At 35.1% G+C, this 26,009-nt stretch overlaps 1 protein-coding gene across 6 annotated transcripts in view; it reads left to right on the top strand.

The window, feature by feature from the left end:
- Window positions 1–26,009, top strand: part of PHF21A (PHD finger protein 21A) — a 129,457-nt gene that overhangs the window by 95,548 nt on the left and 7,900 nt on the right. For 2 of the 6 annotated variants that reach the window (XM_087720122.1, XM_087720126.1), the window contains exons 7-17: window positions 3,072–3,323; window positions 4,516–4,605; window positions 6,214–6,513; window positions 7,830–7,928; window positions 12,867–12,918; window positions 13,411–13,490; window positions 14,126–14,186; window positions 19,019–19,179; window positions 22,986–23,141; window positions 25,077–25,152; window positions 25,423–25,526. In XM_087720122.1, coding sequence (XP_087576248.1) covers window positions 3,072–3,323; window positions 4,516–4,605; window positions 6,214–6,513; window positions 7,830–7,928; window positions 12,867–12,918; window positions 13,411–13,490; window positions 14,126–14,186; window positions 19,019–19,179; window positions 22,986–23,141; window positions 25,077–25,152; window positions 25,423–25,526 — 1,431 coding nt within the window. Of the gene's footprint in view, window positions 1–3,071; window positions 3,324–4,515; window positions 4,606–6,213; window positions 6,514–7,829; window positions 7,929–12,866; window positions 12,919–13,410; window positions 13,491–14,125; window positions 14,187–18,944; window positions 18,968–19,018; window positions 19,180–22,985; window positions 23,142–25,076; window positions 25,153–25,422; window positions 25,527–26,009 lie in introns of all 6 variants that reach the window. The other 4 variants (XM_087720143.1, XM_087720139.1, XM_087720131.1 and 1 more) reach the window with 4 other exon arrangements.

Raw genomic sequence — 26,009 nt, 5'->3', positions numbered from 1 at the left:
GCATATAAAACATCCCTGTTTCAGACTCTGATATCTGGAGAATTATCATTGTCATTAGTGAAAAAGAACGGATGGCCAACTGGAATATAAGAAAAAATAAAATATTTTTATTTATTCATATCCTGCCTTTATTACTATTATCGACACAAGGCAGGAAACATATCCAACATAACTTCCTTCTCCATTTTCCCACAACAACAACCTTGTGAAGTGGGTTGCACTGAAAAAGAATGACTGGCCCAAAATTACCCAGTTGGCTTTCATGGCTAAGGCAGGACTTGAATTTATGGTAATTATTCCTTTGATAACACCATATCAGTTTCCCATTAAATTACTGGGAAAAAATTGTCAAATTATATGTACACTGTTGGTAAACCAAGAAAAAATATTAATTAATTCATAAATTTTAATTCTAGAAATCATTTGCTATGAAGTAGATATTTAACTGGTTAGACCAACTTCAGGTTTGAAATTTTAATTGCAGATTTATCTGATGCTCTTCTAACTATTTTTTATTAATGTGATTAATTTACATTAAGCAAAACATAAATATTACAGAAATTGTATTGATTAAGTTCATTTTGAATAATCTTACATAATTTATATTAGCTAGTATTAAAAACTGACTATTAAAAGATTATAACTTTACTCTGTTTTATAGTTTAACTTTCAGTTAATATGCTGCTTAAACAAGATGATATTTAAAACTAAAGAGCCCTCTAGTGAAATTGCCTTAAAATTGCTACACTTTTTTCTTTTATTATTCAGTTGCAGACCACCTTTAAAAGCTTTAAACTTATAAGCCTATTTGTTTCATAAGAGAAAAAACCAAATTAATCAAAATCCAAAAAAATAAAATTGTTATCTAAATTGCATGTGGACTTAATTATGATACATCACAGGACTTCTCAAATTATTCTTTAAATATTTCAAGTCTAATCATTTGGAAGAATTAAATCAGTTCTTTCACATTATGAAGCTACTTTGTATGGTGTATCCTTAGCAAAGAATTTTACAGGATTTTTAAAATGTGCACAATTATTAAAAGGAGCTAGAAGGAAACACTAGCAAAAACAAATTATAATATTGTAGAATTCTTAACTGTAGTACTGTGACCATACTGAAAATTCATAGTTTACTGATATTAAAATGTTAAAGTATTATTTCACAATATGAAATAATTGCTAGCAAAACTTTGACCAGTAATACCAATAGTATTTTCTTTTTCAAATTCTTGGGAGGAATGATTCTTTACATTTGGACATTACTCTCTAGGGTCCACTTATAATTAATGTTGTGATGTAGCTAAGAACATATAATTTAAATTATACAAATCAGATTAAGCATATTAAGTGGAATCTGATACATCTGATATGAATACTATATCAAAAAGTGTACACCTGTTTTAGAGAAAAGCAAAATTTGAGCATAGTGCAAAGTCATGGATTTCTATGCATAATAGGTGGAGAAATCCTGAAGGTCCCAGGTCTAGTTAATTGTAGCATAACATATGAAGGGGTTAAAATAGAAGGGTTCCTCCTAAAGTCCACTATCTGCACCTTAGGGCCAGTTGTTCAACCTCCCATCTATGTGCAAACTCATCACTGTCTTGAACGAGGCCAATGACCGTTGTACTGTCTGTGAACTTTAGAACTTTAACAGAGGGTTGCTTCCCTCTGATAAAATAATCCTATCCCAACTGAAAATATAATACTGCAGCAATAAATCTAATACTGTATACTTATTTAGAAACTTCTGCTATAATAAAAATACTTTGCCAGTGAACAGTCCCATATGATATTTACTGTTGCTTTTCAATTGTCAATGACTGGGAGTTTCCAAAAGTCATATAATGATGTCTTAATTTTGGGGAATTTCTTGTCTGGACTGAATTTCACATATTAACCTTTGTCTACTTGAACCAAAAATTGTTTAAAAACAAATACAGTTTTATGACATTCTACAGATACAGTGATATTTCCATATACACATTCACATCTATATTTATTGCATTAAGCACATAAGGTAGACGTTTGCACAAAATTGGAAATTATGTGTTATGAATGCTTGGCTGGATCATCCTAGGCACATCACACTCTAGAATAACTGGAAATGTGCAACATTTTGGTTATTCCTGGATTTTTTTCAAGGATAATCCAGAAAGAGCAAGACTGACACAGATCACTCCTCTCTTCCCTTCTCTTCATGGCCTAGGTACTAGTTTGCCCAGGGACTTCACAGCACATCTCCCTGCTACCATTTTGTATTTGAGCATAGCATAAGTGACTGATCCATTCCACTTTTTGCTCCTTTTCCCATAGCTTTCCTTCCCTGCAGCTGCTGTCATTCTATATGACCAGGCCACTTGTCCCTCACCTGGCCTTCCCATTTCCTCCTTCCCTGTGGCTGTCATTGCCAAACTTGAATTCATGAATGGGATACTCAAGCGGCCCAGCAACTCATTCCTCTCTGGATGTTCCCATCACCTTCCTTATTCTTATCCTTTATCCCTGCTTAGCTGCCACACACACTGATGGCTTTATTTTTCCCTTCTGTCTTATTCTAGAGGCCCTATGTCTGGAACACACATGTTCTGGGTCCATGTGTGGATAAAATACCTATGTTATGTCCCAAACATGGTCCACCAAGTTTTACTAGTTCTGTGTACAGGATAGCTTGTGCACTGAACATTCTGGATATTACTAACATAAATTGTTAAGAAGAGACACGCCTTTCCAAAAGTCTAGAGATATGGTAAGGACACATTCCAAGGAGGTGAAAGGCAAACATTGAAGGATGCATACAAAACTTGATTACTGCTATGCATATTTCATCAACTCTGAACAAATCATGACCTAGTATTTCTGTATGTTTAGTTGTCAAGTGTATATGAGATTTGCTATAAAGTATTAATAAATGTATTGATTGCAGGAAAAAATATCAGTGTTTAAATTTTCCATAATTTCCCCATTGTGCTGTATTACTTCTGTTTCCTCACAGTTCTCAATAATAAATTTTTCTCAGTGGGTGGTGCAATCTTCCAGAAAAAATGTATTTTCTGTTTCTCTTAGAAAACTGTAACTACAGCTTCTATGATCACCACTAAGACACTACCTCTTGTTCTGAAAGCAACAGCAACCATGCCTGCCTCTGTTGTGGGTCAAAGACCTACAATTGCCATGGTGACTGCCATCAACAGCAGCCAGAAAACTGTCCTTAGCACTGATGCACAGAACACGCCTGTCAACCTCCAGACAACAAATAAAGTCACCGGTCCAGGAACAGAGGCAGTACAAATAGTGGCAAAAAATACAGTCACATTGGTAAGCAAGCTGGGTAGCTCAGCACTTGAACCATTTTTCATAATAAACATAATATGAAGTTATGTATACTAGAGAACAGAGTATATTATTTATATACTTTGAGAATATATATTATATTCTGATGCTTCGCTTAAATTACAATTAGATAACACACTTATTTTAGAAATTTTCAATTTTAATTATTCCAGTGCTGATTAATATTGTTACAGTACTACACAATTATGTGTCATTAACATATGTTCCAATAATAAGATGTTAAATTGATTCTGTATGATTCTTAATCTCCTTGCTGAAAGGACACAGATTCCTTAATCTTGATTTTAAAATTTTATGCTTGGGGACACTCTATTTGAATGGTATATCTTCTGACTTAGTTTATTTTTTTCAATTTCATTGCTTGTGAAAAAAATAAACCCACAAGACTTGTTCAACTTCATTAAATATTACTGCCACTGGGTCTATAAAATGATACCTTGTACAATGAGTTCTTGCCAGCATTTTTTCACTCTATAATAATTACAAGCACTATTATGATCAAGGATCAGTTGACAAAAAGTCAAAGAGTTGAAACCTATTAAAATGTAAAATTTAATTTTGAATGTGAAGTCAGCTATTTAAACAAATACAATTTGGATTAGAAATATAACAGTGATTATCAGTGTACTGTTAAATATATGAACCATCTGAATGTTAACATTTGAGAATTAATCCAGAAATGCATCTGTAAGTAAATCTACTTATGACCTTAGTATTCTAATAATAAATTATTTCCTATGTGTTCCTGGATAATAAATAAAATCGTTCATTGTGCAAAGAAGTGGTTTGGGCTACTTTGAATATGAATGCTTATGCTTTTAACATAGTTAAATGTCTTGTGAAATACCATTTGAATGGTTAACAAGACTGATATTATATTCTAATATTGTAGAGCAACCTGTAATGTATAAAAATTCAAAAGGTTCAGTTGATTAGTACAGTCTTACAATGATAACATAGGTGTACATATTTATGAGACAAGGAAAAAGGCTAGTTTTATACTTCCTAAGTAAAAAAGACAGTTTCACTCTTCAGAATCAGTTTATGGTGGAAAGACTGGCTAGCATTATATAACTTCAAAATGATTCATCGTACCTATACTTTGCCTAAAGCTGCTTTAGTTTCATCGCCACCTGAGCTCACTCCTGTTGTTTAGCAGGTTCAAGCTACAGCTCCTCAGCCTATCAAAGTGCCACAGTTCATCCCTCCTCCCAGACTTACTCCTCGTCCAAATTTTCTTCCACAGGTGAGTCTGTTCAGAATAGATGTCAACTAACCAAACTGTGTAAAACTCAGATATGACTTTAATTTGAGGTTTTAAAAAGACGACATTAGATATTTCACACACTGAATAAGAATTAGGGCTGTCAAATCCAGGTCGCAAGAATCTGAATGACCAGGAGTACCATTCAGATTTGTCAGATGACAGCAGTGAGTTAGCATTGTAGCTACCGTTATCTATTGTATTATAATACAGTCTGTTGTTGAGTTGGATTCTTGCAGTCAAAACATGGTAGCCAGCAATAAATTCTGCCCAGTGAGTTCCTTTTCATATTAAAGCTCCATTTCTGCCATCTTATGAAAGTGTTTTGTTCCAATTGTTTCTACCCGCTTCATCAGGTCTGGCAAGAGAGGTATGCTTCAGGCCTTGTCAGTTAAAATCTCATCTGGTGGGACCAGAACTTTGCCTTTTCTGGCTTAGAAACTATTCTTCCCACCCAAGATCACCTTGTCCCTAACCTTGCTGGCATTCAAAATGCCTTAAGATCTGGCAGTTCTCCCAGGCTTGGAGGTCAGGAAGTTATCTGAGGCTGTGAATTGGATTAACTTTTTGTTGCTGGGCTATACCCAGTTGCACCCAGTTTATTTATCTGTATTTATTATGATCTTTTAATTTTGTTTCTTTTCATTATACTAATGTATTCCAATAAAGTCTTTGCCACCTAGCTGTTGCCACTGTGATGAGTTTGTAGTTTAATTAGTGCAATTTGCTCTTACTGTTTTCTAGAAAGGATCAAATTTGTCATGGGAAGATTGGTTGAGCAAATAATTTTCTGAAATAAATTCTCTCCAACTATTGAAGGCAAATGCGCAAGGGTAATATAGAAATCTAAATGATCATTAGATTGCAGAGAAAGTTTTCTTATTGTTTTGATGCAATGTAATGGTTGTCCTGAATTTTACATCCCACAATTAGTAGCCATATGTATAACAACTTATATGCAGTGCTTTGAATGTCTAATACTGTTTCTTTCACTACATCTTTTACATCTTATACCTCAATGATATTATATTTGTCACCTTCAGCTCCATTCCCGTCTTTTAGAGGACCATAAAGTCAAGATTATATAAAAAACATCCTAATATGTTAGATTCAACATTTAAAATAATAACTTATAAATTTATAAATTCTCTCAATTAATGCAGAGATGTAGAGTTAATACAAATGCAGTTGCATTTAATTTATATTTATTTTGTATAAATAATTCCTCTTACTGTTAATATTCTTAAAGAATACAGCATTGGAAATTCAATATATTCTATGCTACCATATCAGGACTTGGAAAAGAAATCACATAACCACTCTAATTTTTATTACAAGCTAATTTATAAAGTAATGTTTCTTTAGTCTGAATAATAAGTATGTGAAGCTTCCTGATGCAGAGACAAGAAACAGTTTTTGGTACCATTAACAGCTGTTATATTTGGAATCAACCAAGTTTGAGACAAATTTCAAATTAAGTAACTTTGTGGAGATGTGTATCTCAATGTAAGACAAATACTGTTGTCTGCTAAGTCATGTTTGTAGGAAATAGTCTGACACCTCTGTCTGTCTCTCTCTCTCTCTCTCTAGGTTCGACCAAAACCAGTTGCCCAGAATAACATACCTATAGCCCCAGCTCCCCCTCCCCCTATGCTTGCTGCTCCTCAACTTATTCAGAGGCCTGTGATGTTGACCACAAAGTTCACCCCCACCTCCTTACCCTCTACACAGAATTCCATACACCCAGTTCGTGTTGTGAATGGGCAAACAGCAACCATAGCCAAAACGTTTCCAATGGCACAACTCACCAGCATTGTTATAGCAGCCCCAGGTGCCAGGCTTGCTGGACCTCAGACTCTACAGATCAGCAAACCAAATGTTGAGAAGCAGGTACAGCTAGAGGAATGTTGTTTGGTCAGTCTATCCATCAGAGCTATTATTATTTGCTTTCTTTGTTTTGCCCGAGTATACAATTTTCATTTTCAGCAAAAATATGTTTCCGTTATTTTGCTAACATTTCTAATTAATCTGACTTCAAAATAAGATAACAATTTTGCAACAACCTTTAATTTATCATTGGCTACACAAAGGTGTTTAAAACCTGGATAGTTGAAAGAACATTGCCCTAAAATAAGAGAAGTAGTCATCATTTTCCTGACAACACATCTTTTTAAAGCTGATTTTGAAGCCTGCTAATTTGAATTCTCAAAAGTTGCTTTTAAGCCTGACAAATTTTCCATTGATGTCTGAGGAAAATGATCCACTTTTTATCTCTTTTGGGAAGATGCAACATATATGTGCATTAATTCACAGTAAAATATGAACACAAAATCAGCATATACCAAATTAGTACTCTGGTTTGCGCAGAAGGGAAGGGCTAGTGTTTCCTTCCATTTTGAACTAACAAAAACTTGAAACTTTTTAATATCTTTAACCATGATTGACTTATTCAGTAAATAGCACCAAATACTTCCAAAGTTGTTTCACGGTGATGCCAGACTAGACCATTAGAATAAACTACAGTTCAAACAAATGTTTCAGACATAGCCAATATTCACCCATAACCATAAGCCAGATTTTAACTATGTTTTATTGAAAAATCTATAGCACATTAGTTTGTAGGGTATATTAAACCAAAAAGGGACAAACCACAATGTGGCTTACTATTAAGTACAAGCCAATCCAAATCCATATTCCATGTGTTGCTCATATAGCATACTGAAATTATCTTTGTCACCTTGGAACAAATTGGTAATATTTTATGACTTCACATCCATGTCATAAAGTGATTATTGTGTCATTGTGGAGGAACTTATGATCTAAAGGATTCTGCCATATACTATTATACTTCAGGAAAAGCCACTCATGGAGAACTAATTTTCAGGCACATTTCATGTACTAAAGCACAAAGAGGAGTTGAGAGTGCCTGTTCCTAACAAAATGGTGTCTAAGCAAGCTTTTCAGGGAGATCATTCTTTAAAATACCAACTCATCTATAGTTCTGCTCCCCAGGTCTTTTACTTAAGTGTTGGAGTTTAGGGAGCGGTGGGGGGGGGGGCTGGTCTTCTGAAAAACTAAGTATTATTTGGGATATTTTCACATAGTTAAGGGTTTTCATCATTGTTATTCTGGTTAATAAAAGGAATTGCCTTTTGTTTCATTTTCTGCTAAATCAAGGATTATATATTGTGTTATTTCTATTTCAGACAGTCAAGCCCCAAGTAGAAACAGAGGAGAAGCCAACAGAGATTCATACTGTTACCTCTCCTGCACCTCCCAAGCCAAAACGAGAAGAAAACCCACAGGTACCAATAATTAAAATATTATTTTTTGGGAAGTAATCTAATATATTGTCAGTTGCTAATATGCAAAAACTTGGGTTTTGTTTATTGTCTGAAATCTCTTAAATATCTAGGAATAATTTCTTCATAATGCTTTTGAGGTATATGTTAATACAATTGATGGTAATTCAGATTAACAGTAATACTAACAAAAGTTTAAAATACGTGTGAATTTATGAGGAAGAATAAATGTGGTGAAAATAGATTTAATTTCAAGATTAGATTACAAATTTAAGAGAGATGTCTCTGTATCCCAACTAGATATTTTAAACAGATCATTAAGCTTCTGATGACTTTTTAATAAAATGGTTAGACCCCAACATTCTTTCTTTGAATTTCTAATTACATATGAAAATGAAGCTTCTTATTTTGCAGAAATTTAGTTGTACTATTGAGCAAACATATTACCTTCTTTTTAAATTAAAATTTATGGCTATATAAACCATACTTAAGATACTATGGCTACCACCACAAAGTTATTATTGGCTTCTTTTAAATCCTGGCAGGTTCTACTTCTAATCAGAACTGAGGCAGAGGTGGTATTCAGCAGGTTCTGACCAGTTCTGGAGAACTGGTAGTGGAAATTTTGAGTAATTCAGAGAACCGGTAAATACCACCTCTGAATGGCCCCACCCCCATCTATTCTCTGCCTCCCAAGTCCCAGCTGATTGGGAGGAAATGGGGATTTTGCAGTAACCTTCCCCTGGAGTGGGGTGGGAATGGAGATTTTACAGTATCCTTCCCCAGTCAAGTTAACCAATAATTGAATGATATAAAAATTGAATTATAAAAAATCTGGAATAAAAAATAAAAGACTCCCCTATGCTTAAGATTAGGAACAATCTAAGCTGCTCAAAGTTAGTGTAACAGGAAGAAGCTGAGTTCAATGCAGAGATGTTATTAATTTCCTTTTTTTATTATTTCCTTTGTCTTAATATATTTTAGACTGTGTTTGTTAAAAATCTATACCGTGTACGGGCTCTTGAAGTCGGGGGGGAGGGAGGTGGGGTGATAGGGGGGAGGAGGGGGAGGGGTGATATATAGTATGTGTTAGATTTTAAAGTAACGTGACTGCACTTGTATACTGTTGCTCTATAATTCCACTGTAAAAATAGGATAAGCTGAATATATTAATAGATAGTAGAAATACACCGAAGGGAGGAGTAGAGGGATAGAAGAAAGAGGGGTAGAGAGGGTGGGAGAGAGGACTGGAGGGAGGGTGAGAAGGAAGGGAGGGAGTGTACCGGGAGAGGGGAGTCGTAGAGGGGGAGGGGAAGTAGGATAGAGGGGAAGGATGGAATAATTAAAATAATAACAATAAAAATAAAAGACTCTGATTTTAATAAGTCAGCCGTCTCAATTTAAAAAAGATGTTAAATGTGCCTCATAATCTTAGAGATTAATTCATCAAAACATTCTTCAAATGTATGGACTCAGCAAATCTCAAAAGTAGTTATCTATTTTTCTAGATTGGATACAGTATGCGGTATATTTGAAGACATGTTAAAAAATATTTGTTGGAGATGATTCTGACAGTTCCATGGTGGTGGAATATTCTTAATATTATTATTAAAGTTTCAGCAAGGGAGTTAAAGTTTGAAAATGCCAGTTTTTTGATAAATTGTATTTAGAAAATCCTTGAATTTTGTGAATAATTTGAGGTATATCATGTCACAATTGTTGGGAAAAAATATTGTAAAATTTTCTTGGGAAAGATACTAATTCACCAGTTGTCAATGTAGGCTGAAGAAATGTGTGCCCTCTGAGTCTTTGAATTGACTCTTTTATTAGTATAAAGAATCAATTTTTAAAATATCTAGCCACTATGTCACTCAGGTCTTCAATGAGTTATAGGAGGTGACAGTAAGGTTTATTGTAGTTGGAGGTGGGGTGGGGAACAATGTATAGTTAGTTGAGAACATGATGGACTTAATAAAATAAGTTTTCTTTACTATTTTCACCACTATTTAATAGTTATGGCCATGCTCTACTACAAATACCCTGCACAACTTCAATGTGTTTCAACCAATTTTTCACCTGGCTTGAGCTGCCCTTTAATTACCATAACCTTACCCATGCTTGGGATGTTGATGAGATGTCCTTTTTCATTTGTTTCATAGTTATATGAAGACCTTTGACATGGTCACCAATCCAAATTGCTAGAAACTTCCCCAGAATTTTGAAAAATTCCTCAAATTTCATAAATCCTTTAGAGTGGACTGTTTTCATAGAATATCTAACCCTGCAAGGGAGGGTAGTTGCCAGAAAGATGACCTACCAATTATGATTGACTTTTCTAAATGTTAACTATCAGATCAAAGGGCTGAAAAATCAGTGGTATGTTACTGTATGTCCTAGGTCAGTAACACATAGTCCCATAGTCAATCCCACAGTCACCATGGAAAGCAGGAAATGGCACCATTCAGTTGTATCTCAGTATCTCTGGGTAAGAGAGTGAGGGAAATTGCCAGACATATACTTCACAGCGCAGAGAATCTGTGGTGTAGTGGGTAAAACAGGTGCTACTTCGCCCTCAGGGACAGATTCTCACTGAGTTTGACCTAGTAATTATCTTGTCTAGTCTACCTCACAGGATTATCATGGGGAATATTGGAGAAAAAATAACTATGTATATTATTTTGAGTTCCTGAAAGGAAGATGGATTATACATTTAAAACAAATAAATAAGCAAACCAACATATTTGAAGCTTTTAAGAGAATACTTTAAAAGAATACCCTTAAAATAATTATTAACAATGTATGACATTGTGTTTCTCCTTTCAGGGATCACATGAGGTTATTTTGAATGTCTTTTCTTAGGGACTTAATACCACAAAGATTCAGATAACCACATTCAAACCCAACATTTTAAGAACTATATAGCATGCTACTCTGGCATTAATTCCTACACATTTCTGATGGTGACAGTTTTGTTTAATTTTAAAAAAGCATGATCATTTATATGAACTCTAATTTTTGAAATTATTTTCTGTTTTATATATATCATTTTATCCCAGCTTTTCTTAGGATAAACTAGGGAGAAATGTGTTACTTGTTACGTTATTCCCAAGATGGATGTAAAATATACTATAATTAGAATTGTAACATATTTTACGGAGAGTGATTTGGGGCAGCTTCAGATGGCATGTAAGGAAGCCAGGTCCCTAGAGAGTGAGTTTACTGAGTAAATAAATAGGAGCTTGCCTATTTAAGTTTGACTAAGAATACGGAAGAAGCAGGAAAGACAAAATAAAAGAGAAAAAGCCAAGGAAGATAAAGACTGATGATTGATGAAAGACTGTCTATGGAGAGTCTCAATCATCTAAGAGATGGCTGTTTCAAAGCTGCTTTCCAAAAGGCAACTGGACTTCTGAAAGCACTTTGGGGCTTCTGTTGACTGTTTTTCTGATAGTCCATTGGGCTGCTGTTTGCTTATTATACATGATTGGATATTTCTTGCTGTTGATCTAGTTGTGAGGAAGATTGTAGGGAAGCCAGCTCCCCAGCAACATGCAGACAGGAGATTGGCGGGGGAATTCCTGTATAGGAACCAAGGAGGAGGCTTTATGTGCGTGTTGTTCATTCTTTCTTTCATCAGAGGAACACAAAGGCAGAAAATTACTGTTGTGATCAGTATGAGATGTGCCATATTTGTTTTCTTTGCTGAAGGCAAGAGCTCTAGTGTTACAAATGCAAAAAGATTACCATCCTGGAAGAGAGGTTGAAAGAACTATAGATACAATTTTTACTCCCTGGCTTATCAGGGGAGATAGGAAATTCATAAATAGGTCACAGAAAGTGCTTGTGGAAAGTCAGCTGAATTAAGAAGTTCCCTGGAAAACAGAGAAAGCAAAATGGGAGGATTGAAGAGATGGAGAAAATCAATCTGGCTTTTAAAATTGAAAGAATCTCACTGTTTATTATATTTTTGAATCAAAAGAAAAGCAGCTGCCATAAAGCTGAGGAATTGAAAGAAGGGGATGCTACAGGTTCTGCAAAAGTAAGGATGTCATCATCTTCCCTGGGAGCAGGAAACAAGTGATGGTGATGCCCTGTTTCAGTCTATCAAGAGGAGTATAATGCTTTTCTGGGCACACTTTGGAATGTGACAAAAAGCTTCCCAACCGATTGATAAATATCCCTTCTTTCTGATCCATATGGGAACAAATACATAGCCAAATACAATCTTGAAATCATTGCAAGGACTAAGAAGCACTGGATAGGAAGGCAGAGTTACTCTGGGCTCAATTTGTGTTCTCTTCCATCTTTCCTGTAAAAGGGGCATAGCTTAGAAAGAGAATCATCCAAAGGAACAATTAGATATACTGATTAGGTACCAGAATGCTTTTGTTTCTTTGATACTGGAATGCATTATTTAGGATTCCTGGCAAGAGATAGGTTGCATGGTATGAGAACTGGGAGAATAAGTTTGCAGAGACCTTGGTCAGAAGGACTGAATCCTATAGGGAAGGAGAGGGCATAATTGAAAATAGTATGATGCTGATAAGGAAGTGCAGAATGTAGTGGTATCAACAATGAGCATGCAAATACAGGAGGAATAATTCAAGTTGTATCACCAAGTATTCCAGCATCGTTACACAAATGCACAAAGTGTGGGACACAAGTCAGAATAACTAGAACACTTAATGCAGGAAGAATATGATTCAGTTGGTATTACGGAAAGCTGCTAGGATCAAATTCATGATTAGAAGTAAAGCCCGAAGATGACATTTTAATTGTCCAGACCTATTTTGAAAAACCAACTCAGGCAAAAATGCAGTGTCCCAAAATTTCTTAAGAATTGATGCATATTGTTGAATCATTTGTATTAAGAAATGACTATTATCAGCTAATTTAATTTTCTATAATACTGTGTGATTTCAATTTTTTCTCTTAATTCAGAAACTTGCCTTTATGGTTTCTCTTGGACTTGTTACGCATGATCATCTGGAAGGTAAAAAGATAATCAATTTTTTCATTTTTTTTAAATCAATAAAACATCAAAAACTGTTTGCAGTTTTTTTTAAAAAAATAATCCTTGTATATTTGTAACCTGTCATGGACTTACTGCATGGAAAAGAGTTCTCTGCAGCTGTTGATTTTGACTTTAATGCTTTTTGTCATCATTAATTTGCAATATTCATGGTAAAAATTCATACACTATAATGAATCTTGAACTAATTATCAGTTGAAAATTTTGCTTGATTCATTAGTTGATAAAAAATATAAAATTAGATTTTTAAAAATGTAGGCTGTAATGTTTTAAGTTGAATTGGTGTCATGTACTGATGTATTTTCAATCTATTTTATGTAATACAGCTGTTTCTTTAGCATTATATTTGTCAGAAATGATAGATTCTGACCCTTAGTTTCTCAGATTCTAAAACAAAATTTTGTGTGCTTGGAAATGCTTTTATTTTCTAACCAAATTATTTCTTTCCTCAAGAAATACAAAGTAAAAGACAAGAAAGAAAACGAAGAACCACAGCAAATCCAGTTTACAGTGGAGTTGTTTTTGAGCCTGAGGTAGCAATCTCTTATTTATACTTTAGAAATAAAATCTTGCTTTGATGCTCTCATGTCCACCCATCCAGATATGGGATGGCCAAACCAGCCTAAAAAGAATGTTAAAATTATTAAATTTGATGTTTAGCAAATGACTTCTATGAATGATGGCTGTCCTTACTGCATCTGAGAGAAGCAGGGTGGTTTGGGGTTGCTCTGTTTTCCAGTACTCAATTGCCACTCCACGACTTGCATCATTTGATACTGGCATTGCCTAATAGTTCAATTATACACACCCTCAAAGACACTAGAAAACTAAGTAGACAGTTCTGGGTTGCTCTGATATATTTCTAGAAGTTAGAGACTAGCTGAATGATGAAGATTTAGATCAAATCATTCTCTTGCTGCTAGTAGAAATAGCTCTGTTGTGTTCTATCAGTATTTTCATGAAAGTCCATGTTCTCTGGAGTAGGTGTTCTAGTTAACACAATGATGAATGCATTTTTTTAAATAATGAAAGCTTGCTCAAATCTTTAGAAATGATTTTTAGTAATAAAGCATATTTGTTATGTTATATATGGATATGCATCGGTGATTCTATAGATTTCCGTTAACAAAAAGTTTTAATAATTACTTTGTTCCTATCTTTTACAAAGCGCAAGAAGAGTGCGGTCACATACCTGAACAGCACAATGCATCCTGGGACACGTAAACGAGGTAAATTTCTAATTAAGAGAAGGGATTATACATGAGTAAAATACGTTAAATAATCATATAAACAGGAGAATAGCTTTTCTGGTTTAGCCAAGTCCCATCATAATATAGGATTTTGTTTCTTATAGTGGCCAACCACATGCTTCCATGATAGTCACATAAAGAATATGTAGACATTCCTCTCTCCTGCTGTTCTTTTTCAATTAATATTCGGCGGTATCCTTTCCCTACACAGATGTAGTGTAGAATTTTCAAAATTAATAACAGTAATTGTTTTCACACTATTCAAGTTAGCATCCATAACTGTATATTTTGATAATGAATTCCTCAGATTAATTTTGCACTATATGAAGAAGTGTTTTTTGTCTATTCTAAATTTCCTTCCTGTTAGTTTCATTAGCTGACCTCTAGGAATTGCAACAATATTTCCTACAAACTGTCAAAATACCCAGCATAGCAAAAAGATAGAAATAATACAGATATTTGCTAAACCTTGATATACTACTTAACAGCACAAACGCAAATACTAATCTGCCGATTACCTCCCTAAATCGACCAATCAGATCGCACAGACTGGGCCTCCTCCGAATTCCATCTGCCAGTCAATGTCGACTGGCGACCACACGGAGGAGAGCCTTTTCTGTTGCTGCCCCGACCCTATGGAACGAGCTCCCCATGGAGATCCGCACCCTCACCACGACCCAGACCTTCCGCGCAGCCCTCAAGATCTGGCTCTCCCAGCAGGCCTGGGGATAGGCTTCCAATTACCCGCCCGAGTGTTTGATTGCTGAATGAAAGCTGTGTTTTATTATTTTTCTTTTGTTCACAAAGTGTTTGTTTTGACCTTGCACTTCCCCTCCCCTGTGGTTGTAAGCCGCCCTGAGTCCCCTCAGGGAAAAGGGCGGCATATAAATCCCAATAAACCTAAAACCTAAACCTACTAATGAGTCATTAAAAAAATCATGCAACACTGGAAAAAAATTAAGCTTGCATGCTCTATGAAGGACAGTACTTTTGTTTCCTTGTTACAAATAAATACATACATATGACATAACTGACATAACATGTGCATTAGAACAACTCTAGTCAGAGCCAAGGTTATAATTCTTAATAAAAGCAAACAGCCTTTGTAATAGCATTGACCCAAAGAAGAAATAAAGGATCTAGCAATATATGGCACCCCAGAAAACAAGGTCAGCGAGATTTATGAAAATGGCCAACATTGGAATCATTTGGTGAATAAATTGTCCCATATAGTCACAAAGAAAAATGAAAATTGAGATGAGTGATGAAATGTAATCATGCTAAACAGAAAGTGGAATCAGATTCTGGTGTTTTAAGCCTAAAAGTTTCCAAGTTTTGAGAGAAAGAGAAAAATATCTTATTTTTCTATGCCAAGCATGATTGTATGCATCTCAGTTTTATCACTCCTTAGTTAGCTTTTTCTGAAAGGTAACTAATTTTTTTTGAAATATTATACCTTTTTCAAAGAAGAAAGATACTTGATCATCTTGATCATTTTAGATGTCCTTTTCTGTAGTTTCCTCACTTTTATTATAACCTTTTTCAAATACGGTAACCAGAACTATAAACAATATTTCAGGTACAGGGATAATTATAAATTTGTGCAATAGCATTTCAGTGTTGGCAGATTATTTTTTTTAAAAAAACAAAACATTTCCTCTATGAGACAAACCGCTCCCATTCTGACAGTTAAAACCCCAAACCCAGAAAAATAATTTTTTTTAAAAAGACTGATTTCAGGTGTTAGGCCAGTTCAATACATGATTTAAGAGTGAGCATAGAAGTAGCTACTTCCCAGAGGTTTCTTATTCTCATTTCCAATTTGAATTTGTAAAAAGAAGGTTTGCCTCTTCAACCATTTGCCTTTAGATGGCTTAGTCACAGGGAGCATATATGGATGGATCACGCCTGGTTGTTTACATTATGTACTTCTTAAAATATTTTCTTGATAATATGCCTGAAAAAGCTTCTTCAAGCATTTAGATTTTGTTTTGGATATAAAATACTGCTGATGTAATCCAGTGTGATGGGTGCTTTATTAGTTGCACAATAGAGCTGAGCATTATATAATATCTGGCCTTGATTCTGTTAATGCTTTTTAATAATTCCCTTGCTGCTGAGCTTGTTTAAAAATAAAATTGATAACTTGAAATACAAACTAATTTTAAAACAGTACTTTGTAATTAAAATGTGTATTGATGAACTTTAGCTATTGTTCTTCTAATAATGTACTTGAATGTACTGTATATATAAATATAAGTGATTAAAAGGTTTAAGAGTCAATTGCAGATTCCACTGTGCAAGGTTTTTTTTCTTTTCCAAAATATGTCATTATAAGTAAAGTGGATTTGATATTTTTTTCCCATTGCTTTTGGCATTTTGTTCTTGATCACATAAATGAAACTTTTATACAGTGGGGCAGAAAAGTATTTAGCCAGCCACCAATTGTGCAAGTTCTCCCACTTAAAAAGATGAGAGAGGCCTGTAATTGACATCATAGGTAGACCTCAACTATGAGAGACAAAATGAGAAAACAAATCCAGACAATCACATTATCTGATTTGGAAAGAATTTTTTTGCAAATTATGGTGGAAAATAAGTATTTGGTCACTTACAAACAAGCAAGATTTCTGGCTCTCACAGACATGTAACTTCTTCTTTAAGAGGCTCCTCTGTCTTCCACTCATTACCTGTATTAATGGCACCTGTTTGAACTTGTTAGCAGTATAAAAGACACCTGTCCACAACCTCAAACAGTCACACTCCAAACTCCACTATGGTGAAGACCAAAGAGCTGTCGAAGGACACCAGAAACAAAATTGTAGACCTGCACCAGGCTGGGAAGACTGAATCTGCAATAGGCAAGCAGCTTGGTGTGAAGAAATCAACTGTGGGATCAATAATTAGAAAATGGAAGACATACAAGACCACAGATAATCTCCCTCGATCTGGGGCTCCATGCAAATTCTTACCCCATGGGGTCAAAATGATCACAAGAACGGTGAGCAAAAATCCCAGAACCACACGGGGGGACCTAGTGAATACCCTGCAGAGAGCTGGGACCAACGTAACAAAGGCTACCATCAGTAACACACTACGCCACCAGGGACTCAGATCCTGCAGTGCCAGACGTGTCCCTCTGCTTAAGCCAGTACATGTCCGGGCCCATCTGAAGTTTGCTAGAGAGCATTTGGATGATCCAGAAGAGGATTGGGAGAATGTCATATGGTCAGATGAAACCAAAGTAGAACTATTTGGTAGAAACACAACTCGTCGTGTTTGGAGGAGAAAGAATGCTGAGTTGCATCCAAAGAACACCATACCTACTGTGAAGCACAGGGGTAGCAACATCATGCTTTGGGGCTGTTTCTCTGCAAAGGGACCAGGACGACTGATCCATGTACAGGAAAGAATGAATGGGGCCATGTATTGTGAGATTTTGAGTGCAAATCTCCTTCCATCAGCAAGGGCATTGAAGATGAAACGTGGCTGGGTCTTTCAGCATGACAATGATTCCAAACGCACCACCTGGGCAATGAAGGAATGGCTTTGTAAGAAGCATTTCAAGGTCCTGGAGTGGCCTAGTCAGTCTCCAGATCTCAACTCCATAGAAAAGCTTTGGAGGGAGTTGAAAGTCCGTGTTGCCCAGCGACAGCCCCAAAACATCACTGCTCTAGAGGAGATCTGCATGGAGGAATGGGCCAACATACCAGCAACAACGTGTGCCAACCTTGTGAAGACTTACAGAAAACGTTTGACCTCTGTCATTGCCAACAAAGGATATATAACAAACTATTGAGATGAACTTTTGATATTGACCAAATACTTATTTTCCACCATAATTTGCAAAAAAATTCTTTCCAAATCAGACAATGTGATTGTCTGGATTTGTTTTCTCATTTTGTCTCTCATAGTTGAGGTCTACCTATGATGTCAATTACAGGCCTCTCTCATCTTTTTAAGTGGGAGAACTTGCACAATTGGTGGCTGACTAAATACTTTTTTGCCCCACTGTATTTGTTTCTACTACCCTTTACCTGTTTTGTACAGCTTAATAATTAAAACAAGTTATCTATGAATGCTTAATTCCATGTTTCCATCTTTTGTCTGTAATTTTGTTTCTCAATCATCAGAAAACTATTAGTAAAATACTGCAGAGATATTTTCAATTAGAATAATAGTTCACTTTAGAATAATAGTTTACTTTACTAGGCAATTTTATGTCATATTTATTTTATGAATAACAAAAGTGCTCTTTATATGATTGTTCTAGACTTAGAATGCTTTATTATTTTTAAAATTCCTTAATAAACCAAAAATATTTTCCAAATCTAATATAAATATTATTGCCTAAATGAAAATGTTATGGATAGCCTCCAAATGAAATTGAGACTTAGAAAATGAATGAAGTATTACTAGGTACTGTTTAAAGGATTATGAAGATATTTCAGTCAATCCAAGGGGTATGGATCATGGCGACTTTTGGTAGAAGTCAGTTGGGGGCTTGATATGGAGGGAAAGATTGAACACTCAAAACATTAAGACTGAAATGATATACCATTGTTAGGAGTAGCAACCTTTACCCTTCTGAGAAACTGCACATTTTTTTTCTCATATCCTTTTTGAAATTATTCTTGTAAATGTCTTAAAATTAATGTGAGAATCTTGGCTTCCTTTCACTTGTGACTATTATACTAACTACCTCTCTGTACCTCATCGCTTCCTTTTTCATGCTAGCCAATGAGGAGCAATGTCCAAAGGTATGTAAGATTATTTTCCTCCCCTTTTTGTTTCCTTCTGTTAATATGTAGGTCGTCCACCTAAATACAACACTGTGCTGGGATTTGGGGCTCTCACCCCCACATCCCCTCTGTCCAGTCATCCTGATTCCCCTGAAAATGAAAAGACAGAGACATTTATTTTCCCTGCAACTGTTCAGCCTGTATCCTTACCCAGCCCCAGCTCCATGGACGTAAGTAACTCTTGCTGGATTAAACACTGTTTGAAGCAAAGCTACTGTGCAAAAACTTCAGAATTCGTTTTCTTAAGAAATACTTTAAATTGCACCAAAATGTTCACTCCTCTTCTGGACTCTGCATTACTGATATTTATACCTATTTCCCCTCTCCTTGCCACTTTACCTAGGATAGATGGATTCTATAGTATCCTAGTATATCTAAGATATTTTCCCTCCACTCATTTTTTTCAGATGCACAGACAGATTAATGCAGTTGTGTGCACATTTTAGCAATGGAGTGGCAGGAAGGAAATAAAGTTTCTTTGGTCATATTCATGGAGTCTAAAACAACTTGCCGTGGCCAACTCGTCACGGCCAACTTGTGATTAACTCGCCACAGCCAACTCACCACTTGACAACTCGTCATAGCCAACTTGCTACAGAACAATTCAAATCTGTATTAATTGTTTTAATCATTTACTTTTACTATTGATGACAACTTTTCTGTCAAAAATGTTGTAACTCTTGTATTTCTGGATTCATTTTCTTTATTTTATTATTATTGATCACTATTCTGTTGAAATTAATTTTACTTTTGTATCTGTTGAATTCTCCTGCAATGAATTGTCCTGCGGCAAGTCAGCTGCGGTGAGGTGGTTACAGTGATTTGGCTGTGGCAAGTTGTCCCATTTGGGGAGGAGTGCCAGGAGGAAACGCTTGCTGTCCAAAAAGAACCCCAAGCAAGACTAAAATTTGTTTGTGAACACCCAGACAAAGACAAAGACTTCTAAAATAATGTGCTCCAGACAAAAAAAACAAGTTGTTTGGCACAGTACCAAAAGACATGTTTGGCAACACCACCACCCAAAAAAAAACCCCAACCAACCACATCACCCTTACTAACCATAAAGCATGGTGATTAAAGCTTTGCTATACATCACCTGGGCAGCTCCCTATCATATAATCCACTAGAATTTTTTCATTGATACTTGAAAATAATACGAGATCATTTGTCAAAACATTGAAGCTCAACTGAAAGTGGACCTTTCAACATGACAGTGACCCTAAATCTGCATAGAAAAATGGGGGGAAAGTTCTTCCCAGTCCGTGCTAGAAACTGGTAGACGGTTAAAAGAATCACCTACTTCAGGTTGTTTCTGCCAAAAGGGGTAATACCAGTTATTAAAGCCAAGGTTGCTTTTTCCATGAAAGAAGTGGTACATATGTTAGTCTTTTGTTGAATAAATGAATGCAAAATCAATTTTCCTAGCTTTTTTGTTCAGTTACATCACATTTATATACTGTTTGAATGAAGATTAAAATAATAATAACCCTATATTAATATTAGAAAAGAAAAACACTTTATGTGGGTTTATGTATCTTTTTCACATGACTGTACAAGTTAAGAATGTTGATCCCCCTATAATTTGAATCCTGCCCAACCTCCCTTAATTTTTGTGAAACTGATTTTACATAGAGGCAGTCCTTGACCTACAACCATTCATTCAGTGACGGTTTGAAGTTACAGTGGTACTGGAAAAAAATCACTTATTACTGCTGTTAACACTTAACGACCGTTGCAGCATCCCCATAATCACATGATCAAAATTCGGATGCTGAGCAAATGGCATGTATTTAAGATGGCCGCAGTGTCCCAGATCGTGTGATCACCTTTTGTGACCTTCTGACAAGCAAAGGGAAAGCCAGATTCACCTAATACCTATGTTGCTAATTTAACAACTGCAGAGATCACTGAACAAATGTGGCAAGAAAAGTTGTAAAATGGGACAAAACTCATATAACAACTGTCTTGCTTAGCAATGGAAATTTTGGGTTCAATGGGGATCAGTCCGCTAAAATTGGGATTGGAGGGGATCAAGAATGGGCCCAAGAAGTTTTTTTTAACTTTGAAACTCTCAACCCCCAATATTTCTTCCTTAAATTGAGTCCCAGGAATTCATCAGTCATTTGATATATTGTGCTTGTGGAACCAGACCATGATAATTCATAGGTCAAGATAGCATACTCATGCTGGAAATTAATGATGTTACCTCCAGTGTGTGAAGCATTGATTTTCATGCAGGTAGAAGGTTTAAGCATTACCCACTGCTTGGGAGTAATCCCATCTCCCAAATGGTTGATACTCTGTCATTATTTAATACATTACTCGCAATAAAGATAGCCTACCGTTGTTTTAAGGTTAGTTGAAATAGCTTACATAATTCAGAACCAGTTTGCAAGCTCTGAATCGTCTTATTCATCACTATTCAAGTTCTTATGGAATGCCATATTTTACAGAGAATAGGCTATTTTTACAGATCTTACTACCAGTATTTATTTCTAAATCTGAAGAGTTTTAGAAAATGAGATTCAGTTGTAGCAACTTTTCGGAATTGCCTTCAGCTCATCAAAAAAATACTGTATAGTAATATCTTTTCTTCTTCTGATCTTGTTATTTTGACTTCTTTTAATCTTTATCTGTGTACAATATGCTAAAATTAAAATCCAGTCGTTAACACAAAATACGTAACTCTAGCAGCTTCACATTTTTCAGCTGAGATGTATTTATCATAGATACCTGTTTTGGTTGCTCTTTTTACTGAAGTCTCAGATTAGTTAAACTAGAAACAGATAGATCTGTTCTTGGACTGAATTCATAAATGCACCTTCTGGCAAATGAGTTTAAAGGTGGAATAGATTCCCTTTCCCTTTGCAATCTTTGAAAACTCTTCTGAGATCTGCTTTAGAAGTTGGAGGCTATGGACAGAGCTGCCAAAAAGAGAAAAGGGAAGTCCCATATTTAAGTAGATATTGAAAACATTTGATTTTCCGAATGTTGATGTAAGTGAAGCCACAGCACTTAATATATCATTTTATTACATTATTAAATTGTCTACATTTCTCAGGAAAGGCTGTGGTAAAAATTAGAATTAAATTATATTTACCCTCCTAAATTAACCCAATATTTCAATCCATTATGTTTTTGCCATTGTTTTGTAGTCAGTTATATACAATTGTATTTGAGATAATTCAAATTCAAATAATTCAGATTTTACAGTCTTATTTCCGATTACATTCATTTAGCTTAAAATGCTTCTTAGAGTAGATATTGATCATTTTGTTCCTCTCCATCAAAAATCTTAACTGTGTGACTATATAAAATGGATTCTCTAAATCATTGGTCCCCAACCTCTAGTGGACTGCCATTGGTCCGCATCATGCCAAAAAACGGGCCATGCAAACAAGCGAAAACCCCATCCATAGAATGCAGGCAGTTCCTTTGGGGAACTGCAAGTGTTATATATAGGTTGATATGGTGATCATTCATTAATGGAGTAACCAGAGGTTGAACCTACTCAGTGACAAATAATTTACTTACATATTAATTTAAACTGAGTAGTCCCTCTTCTAGCATGCAAATGTACATATTCCCTCATTCTTAAAAAAAAATTTTTTTTGTACTAGTAGTGGTAGTGTTAATAGTATCATCCGGGAACTAATATTACATTGATATATTGCCACAATATTTTAAAATTGTAGTTGATTGGGAATTTCACCCTGACACTAAATTTCTTTTCTTAGCACAAAAGAAATAATGTTCTTGCTTGACAAGTCTACTTACTACAAAAAAGTGGTGTATTTTAAGAGGTGATGTTACAAATTTTCTTAATAATTTTTATGGTGAAAATGGAACAAGTTATACTTTGGGTAGTTTTCTTTCTTATGTAAGATTCTGTCATGCTTAAACTTTGCTTTCATTTTTAATGTAGATTGAAAATATTTAAAAAACACCTTTCTTCCTGTTTTCTTTTGTTTTATAGGGTGATATCCATGAAGATTTTTGCAGTGTTTGCAGGAAAAGTGGCCAGCTACTTATGTGTGATACATGCTCACGTGTATATCACTTGGATTGTCTAGACCCACCTCTGAAAACAATTCCTAAGGGCATGTGGATTTGTCCCAAATGTCAAGACCAGGTATTGTTGTTTCACATTAAAAAAAATAGGCACAAAAAAAGTACAAATCAGTAGGCATTGCTGAATTGAATGAATTTTGCAGCTCTCAGCTTATTTGTTATAAGATTGCCTCTGTTTTTTACATTGTAGGATATTTTTCAGCCATTATTAATGTCATAACGTAAGAACTGTGGTTGTCAAAGGCAAAGTCAGAAACATTGACCAAATCTTTTTTTTTTGACCCATAAATTATCCATAACTATTTCTCCCCACCCAAATTAATATTTTTATTTATGTCATTAATCCATTAGTTTCAAGCCAGTTAAGGAAATCTATATAATCATACATACCATTAATCTCAAAACAAAGGACATTTATGGGAGATGCACATACCAAAATGTCCAATATTTCCCAAAACATTTCTCAGGGTTGTTGGTTTATTTTGTAATGTTTCATGTGGTAAGTTGCTCTGCAGAGAAATAGTTGACCCTGCAAGCAAATATAAGTCCTATTATGGGATGAGGAAGATCAATAAGGAAGGATTGTAATATCCAGATGTGTCTAAACTCCCTTCTCTATTTGCTATTTCAGTTTAAGAAATGCATCGCTATTCATTTATAAATTTAAAAAGAGTCTGTGTGCAGTAAACATTCAGGCAATATATGCAGGTTAAAATATGTACAGAATTGTATAAAATTCAGTAGACATAACAAATAATAATAGATTTTAAAAATACAATCAAGTATTAAATGAAAAAAATGAAACTGCTGTGAGTCATTCCTTGCTTTGTGGCTAATGACAGTTTTCCAAAAGATGGTATCACAGCAACAAAGGCCATTCTTCCCTAATGACTGCCAAATTAATCTCCATAGGCTGTGATGAGGACAGTGGTCAGATGTAGTACTATGACAAAAGATATTTTTTAATATATTGTAATGTTACTTACTTTCTGAAAATCCATGCATTTGGTGTTTATTTGGAGCTACTTAAAACAGCAGTTTGTGAGTCAGAAAGTCATCGTCCTCTTTACTGAAAATGTAATATCAGATATGTTGCCTTTGCATTCCAGTTCAGTTTTTTATAATTCACAGCAGGAAAGATTTGTAGATTTACAGGAATTGCTGAGGCTGTGATTTAGCTGGTCTCCTTTGTGGGAGGTAAAACACAAAAGAGTATTTCATACTGTTAATACTTTAAGGCCTTTTCCAGCCTGTGGAGGAGGTGTTTTTGCATGTGGTAAATGAAATGATTACCACCTTGGGGAAGAGTGTTGATGTCTTTTTCCAGCTAAATAATGCTTTATTAAGAAATGTAACCAATACTCCCAATTGTATTTATTTACTTATTGGAGGGGGAGGGGAGAGAATCTGTCTTCCTTGACAGAGCAGTTGAGTCATGTGAAGCATACTTTTCACTAACATAGGCACTTAGGGGTTAATGTTTAATAACACAATCCCTGCCTGCCTGTTACTGTTTTGTTATTTTCTGACTGTTTTATAATTCAAATTATTTAAAATATGTGTCTTTATTTAGAAGCATGGCAATAATCTAAGCTCCTTTAACAACTTCATAGTAGCAAGGTTATATCTTCCATCCCTCTATTTTCCTCAAAACACAATAATATATCACTTTAGTACATTTTTTAAATTTAATTTGTGAATTGTGCATTCTTTATCAGAATTTACACCCACTATGCAACCAGGTGCTTTTAGTGCTTACATACAGTATACCCTTACTCTTTTCTTTACTGAAACCTCAACTTCCGGCCATCCCAATCCAACTGCTTGTCTTGGGCTTAGAAATAAATCCTATAATAAATTTAAGTTGTTTAATTTTATACAACAATTCTAAGAAGACAACTATGAATGTATACATTGCGAATGGTTTGAGGGGCTATATTAAATCTTCCCTAGAAGTAGAATATGTGAGCCAAATGTTCTTTCTCCTTTCTTTCAGATGCTGAAGAAAGAAGAAGCAATTCCATGGCCAGGGACTTTAGCAATTGTTCATTCATATATTGCATACAAAACAGGTAAATTAAGTAATCTATGATGAGTTTTGGGGGGGGAGGGGGAAGTAACCAGAATGGTTTTTCTGCTCAGTTATTAAATGGAAATAATAAAATCAATAACCAAATATTTGATAATCAAATTAGCAGGACAATGGGATTATTTTTTAGTGAATCCCATCTGAAACATCAGGAATAATTTAGCATCACAATCACTGCCATTTAATGCTGATGGTAAAAAAAATCGATGTGAGCACATCTGTATAGTACAACTAATAAATCTCTCTTCCACAGCAAAAGAAGAAGAAAAACAGAAATTACTAAAGTGGAGTTCAGATTTAAAGCAGGAAAGGGAACAATTAGAACAGAAAGTCAAACAACTCAGCAATTCTATAACAGTAAGTATTAACCATTGCCAGGTGATCATTTATTTGTATTTCCTTGCTTTTCACTAAGAAGAGCCATGAAAAGGTGATTTTTTTAAATCCCATATCAATCTAGAGGTGAGGGTGATCATTTTGCCAGGTGATCATTTATTTGTATTTCTTTGCTTTTCACTAAGAAGAACCATGAAAAGGTGATTTTTTAAAATCCCATATCAATCTAGAGGTGAGGGGTCCTTGGTGTTTTCTGAGCAGTCACCCAGTCAAGGAAATGCCAAACCTGCTAACACTATACAGCCCAACCAAAGAACCACCAAGACCACTCCTACCAATACTGACAGGACAAGTCACTGGAATACAAATGACAGCAAACCCCCACTCAATACTAGCACGTATGATATTACCTAGTTTGAGTAATGAAATGGCTGCAAGAAAACATAAAAGCTTAGAGAACACCAAGGACTCCTCATTTCAACCCTGATCGCATTTTGAGTGCTT

Source organism: Thamnophis sirtalis, unplaced genomic scaffold (assembly GCF_051295495.1).
Source record: "Thamnophis sirtalis isolate CommonGarterSnake01/CBP01778 unplaced genomic scaffold, rThaSir2_p1.2 scaffold_1, whole genome shotgun sequence".
Classification (NCBI taxonomy): domain Eukaryota; kingdom Metazoa; phylum Chordata; class Lepidosauria; order Squamata; family Natricidae; genus Thamnophis; species Thamnophis sirtalis.
The sequence above is the reverse complement of the archived record's forward strand: the minus strand, read 5'-3'. Positions and strand labels throughout refer to the sequence as shown.